The 5,000-nt window shown below is 46.3% G+C and overlaps 1 protein-coding gene across 1 annotated transcript in view; it reads right to left on the reverse strand.

Annotated features, from left to right (window-relative positions):
* The window catches only part of cacna1da (calcium channel, voltage-dependent, L type, alpha 1D subunit, a), a gene marked incomplete at its 5' end in the record, with an annotated part of 76,345 nt that overhangs the window by 29,928 nt on the left and 41,417 nt on the right, over positions 1-5,000 (reverse strand). Inside the window, 7 exons of the mRNA XM_083771587.1 lie at positions 1-46; positions 1,477-1,631; positions 1,882-1,997; positions 2,214-2,334; positions 2,687-2,894; positions 3,007-3,232; positions 4,811-4,971. The exon at positions 1-46 is cut by the window's left edge and continues 84 nt beyond it. Coding sequence (XP_083627713.1) covers positions 1-46; positions 1,477-1,631; positions 1,882-1,997; positions 2,214-2,334; positions 2,687-2,894; positions 3,007-3,232; positions 4,811-4,971 — 1,033 coding nt within the window. The remainder of the gene's footprint in view (positions 47-1,476; positions 1,632-1,881; positions 1,998-2,213; positions 2,335-2,686; positions 2,895-3,006; positions 3,233-4,810; positions 4,972-5,000) is intronic.

Consider the following 5,000-nt stretch of genomic DNA (forward strand, 5'->3'; position numbering starts at 1 on the left):
GGTGAATATGTGATGGTTAATGAGCTTGTGGCAGCCCACTCGGATCCTGAGGGACAAAGCAAACATAAATCTTACTTGATATACGTCAGAATAATGCATTGTGTAACGCCAGGGCTCCACTGGGCGCGTCTGCGTCGCGTCTGCGTCGCGTCTCCGTCAGCGTCGGGAATGTTCCCTTTTAATCAATGGAGGGTGGCTCCACTGCCCGCGTTGCGTTGCGTTGTGCTGCGTTCGGTGACTCAAAAATTGGCCCGGTTCGTTTTTTGACGCACGCACGCGTTGACAGCAACATAAACGAATGTTGCTGACGCGCAGTTTTCAAATGCCCGCGGTGGAGCACCTCTAGCGTGACGTTGACGTTGTCATGACACGAGCAGGACGCGACGGAGACGCGACGTGCCCAGTGGAGCCCTGGCGTAAGGCACTGTTTCCCAAACAGTGGGTTGGGACCTTAGAGTATATATGAATAGAGACGGCACCCGGAGGAAACCCTGAGGCGAAATGGACATAGTGGCCGAATTTGGTATTGCAGCTCGAGCCAGCGCTGGTCCGTTGACTGTCATTGCGCACGTTCATGTTATTGGGGCCATGACACGTGAACGAATGTTTCATACGTGAACGCGCACAAACGGCACAATGATAGTCAACGGCAGCGCGTTCATGTGTTTGGGGCAAATCCATCCCAGAATGCACTCTGTTCCTACACGGAAGGAGGAGTGAAATCGCCTCATGCGCTTTTGAGCAACTTAATGCAAGTGGATGGGAGGAGGAATCCGGTGCCGTCTCTATTCATATAATTATACTCTAAGGTTGGGACCCATTTGTGAACCACTGGTGTAAGGAACGACGTACACGCATGCTGTACTGTATGTGAATATTTATTGCCACTGTATGTCGCATTTACTATGAAAACATGCATCTCCTGTCCTTTAGTCACCCACGCCATATATGACATGACATCACGCCTCCATATATGGTCACGCCACGTGACATCACGCCTCCATATATGGTCATGCCTTGTGACACGTCACGCCACCATATATGACCATCTCCATATATGAAGATCATGACACTGACCTCATTAAACCGTGGATAGCCATACATGGAGAAGACTAGATCATCACCTAGATCTGCATATATGGAGCCGGCCAGCAACTCTACATCTGACCTCAAACCCTTAGATCTCCATATATGGAGCTGACATGTTCTGACATTCCATATGTTGATCCTGCCCAACCCGCCCATCCTGTTCTGACATTCCATATGATGATCTGACCTCATCAAACCCTGTACACTCAAGACACACTCCATATATGGCCAGTACAGAATTAATTCCATACAGTATGTTGATCTGACACCATGTCAAAGCACCAGTGCTCGCCCAGCAGTCTGCCGTCTGCTGACACCCAATAGGACTGTGAACAAAACACATACATTATGTGAACTTCACCCTTTGTTTATGACTGTGTGACTTACGGGTTTGTATTACTGAAGATGAAGAAGGAACTTCCCTCCGGTATGGGAGTGATCTTTTCCTTCTTTATCAGTTCAGAGATGGCTGGCCGCGGACCCGAAGGGACCTCCGGGTCCTCTTCCTCTGGTAGGCTTAAATCGACTTCCTCCTCTTCCTCCTTATATCGACAGAAGCACAAATGTGAAAATAACGTTGGCGTGTCAATAAGACAATGAAATAACAATTAGCATGTTGTTTAGACAGATGCCTGTTTTGATAACCTAGTGTGCCATTGTAGTTTCTTTGATGGACTACATTGTTCTTTTTAAGTTTGCATTCAGTAGCTTCATTCAGTAGTAAATTGTATATTGTAAATAATTTCATGAAACTATGTTTTTACCTTCGTAATTTCACTAAACTATATTTACCTTCGGGTCTTCTATTTCTTCCTCATCCTTTTTGTCCGGTTCCGCGGGTGCGTTGAGAGACTCAGCATCTGCCAAGTTGTCCACAGCGATAGCCAAGAAGACATTCAGGAGGATATCTATGCAAAGTGCTCAGTGAAGGACAACAGATTAATTGGAGGGACTGAAAAAAGCATTCAATAATAATACATCCTTTAAATGCACCGTAAGCAGACCACATTGTAAGGTGGAGATTGCAGAAAATGCAATAACCCAAAAACAACAAATCACATAGCACAGTATTGAAAGCTAGGCGACTTCTGCCAGGAGTGTAAGCGGCTTTACAGACAGGATACAGTTTCCACAGATGAAGAGGATGACGAAGTAAATACACACGATCATCCCTGAGGAGGAGGGACCACCGTACGCCATGATTCCATCATACATGACCATGTTCCAGTCCTCTCCTGTCAGGATCTGAGGGCAAAGCACAACAGCCAGACGCAATGCAACTGTCATCACCTTTAGAAAGAGCGGGTTATTTGTTGTATCGATCTAAATGCTGTGCTATTTTAGCCATTTTTGAATGAAAATATTTAACCCCCCAAAAAGTAAATGAAAGACTTGTTAAGTATTCTTAAAATAATCTAGCCTACAAAATAGGGTCATCGGGTTGAATGTTTAACTGTTTAACAAAATGACAGACAGATCGTACCACACAATATACAGTTTCTTCAGACTTAAGGAACAATACCCCCCCCCCCCCAGCCCAAGAGACTTGGCAGAAGCCACCACTGCATCATACTATACTGACTGTAAACATACACACCTGAAACACAGTGAGCATGGCCTGAGGAAAATTGTCGAAGGTGCTCCTCTTTGTCATGGTCTCATCAAAGTTGAACTTGCCACCGAACACCTGCATGCCGAGCAGGGAGAAGATGATGATGAAGAGCAAGAGCAGCAGCAGCAGGGAAGCGATGGACTTCATGGAGTTGAGCAGAGACGCCACCAGATTACTCAACGATTGCCAGTGACTAAAAACGAAGAGACAGAGCACACAGAGGGAGATTAGTGTTTAACACACACACACACAGTCACACACACACACACACACACACACACACACACACACACACACACACTTACCGTGTGACCTTGAAGATCCGCAGCAGGCGGACGCAGCGGAACACGGAGATGCCGAGCGGCGACATGATCTCCAGCTCCACCAGGATGGTCTCGGTGATGCCACCGCTCACCACAAAGGTGTCGAAGCGGTTGAACAGCGCCACAAAGTAGGCCGACAGCCCCAGACTGTACATCTTCACCAACATCTCAACTGTGAAACAGCCCAGCAGCACCTTGTTGGCCACATCTGCAAACATATTTATGATCATTATGTGAGTTCAGTCAGACAACTCTTAAAGTGAATTTAGAATATATATATTTATTGAGCATAATTGAGCATAGATATACTGTATGAAGCATATATTGGCGTCAGGGCTCTATCCCTATTCATTCCTGTAACATTAACATTTTAGTTAAATTATAAGCCAAGTAGAATGACAGGGAATGAATAAGACCCCCATACAGAAACAGAGGCTGTATACAGGTGGATGCTGGGGAGGCGGTGGGATTTGCAAAAACTTCATGAGGAGCAGGTTAGCCGCAAGCGAGGCAAGGAGACAGCAGCAGCAGCAGCAGCGGCATAGGCAGCGGGTGTGTTTTACCTTTGGGTAGGCTATAGAATTGCGTTGGGGGGGACTCTCGCGGCCGAGCGAAGCGATACCGCCGCTGCGGATTTATTTATTTATTTCCCAGATGGTCTAAAAATGAGTTATTTAGCATACTTTTACCAATGAATTAGCCTAAAATATATATATTTTGGACGATATGGGTCTTTTTCTCAAGTCTCGAGTCAGTGTGTAGATTACCCAGCGGTGTTGCTGCCCCTCCCGGGAGTCCCGGCTCATGGCTCTGAGTCTTCACAGACGGCACAGAGACAGCAGCCACTCCGCTGAACGTGTCATGCTGCAGTGGTGTGAACCTTGCGGGCACTGGTGCTGCTGAGTTCAGACAGCCGACTCACAGCTTCTTCTTCTGAATTACTTTATCTTTGCCTTGAAAAATACATTTTGCGTTTTGCTGTTTCCCAAAACAAACCAGCGCGCGCTGCTGTTTGCTACAAAGCGACTGGAAGGACGAGGTTTACAGACATACCAATAGTAGGCAATCATATGCTGATTAGGCCAGTTGCTGCAGCGACAACACACACACACACAATAGCCTTCTATATAATGCTGCGCACATATATTATATATATTTTTTTTTTTAAAGATTGGGAAGGCTAAGCCTTGCCTAGCCTTACACACCCGCCACCTATGAGCAGCGGCACACGACCACTCAGCAGGAGAGAAGCCAGGAATGAGCAGGTATAGGCATATAGGTTTAAATAACCGCTAAATAGCCGATCAGGTAAAGAGTGCACGAGACTAGTCGCCTGATCATTTTTGGAACAAAATGCCTCAAATCAATCAATTGCCATCCAAGGCGTAAGAAGAAATTGCACGCTTTTCACATTGGCCTATTATAGCGCCACCAGGAGGCCACAACCTGACCTGCCCTGGTGGAGACCGGTGCCCAGAGGGGCACTTTATTTTAGTTTTTTAATTTTTCATTAATGCCCTACTTCATCGATGACAATTCCGTGCAAAAGTACAGTAGCACAAAAAGCATATCTAGATATTTAACAAGATGCAAAGTGCTAACAAGAGCTTGAGACTAACTAATAGCTATATTGGATCCGCTGAAATACACTATGTCCCCTTCTCCATCTCCTGAAAGGGAACAGTTTTTGAGATACTGTACGAGGTTTCCACACGACAATGATAAGGGGTTTGATACATACAGCATGCATTTGCAGTGCAGAGGTCTGCCTCCATCCAATACATACCCTGCACTTGTGTCAGCCACATAGGCTGATTGTAGTGTTCCGATGAGATGGTGAGTGTGTTCAGAAACACCAGGACGATGACCAGCCAATAGAAAGGCACCGATTTGACTGCCAACCGGCACTTCCTGCGCATGAACCTGTTACAGTGACGCCAGCGCCGACTGCAGGAAAAGACGTAGTCAGTACAAAG

This window comes from Protomyctophum parallelum, assembly GCF_964188405.1.
Source record: "Protomyctophum parallelum genome assembly, chromosome: 8".
NCBI classification, from domain to species: Eukaryota; Metazoa; Chordata; class Actinopteri; order Myctophiformes; family Myctophidae; genus Protomyctophum; species Protomyctophum parallelum.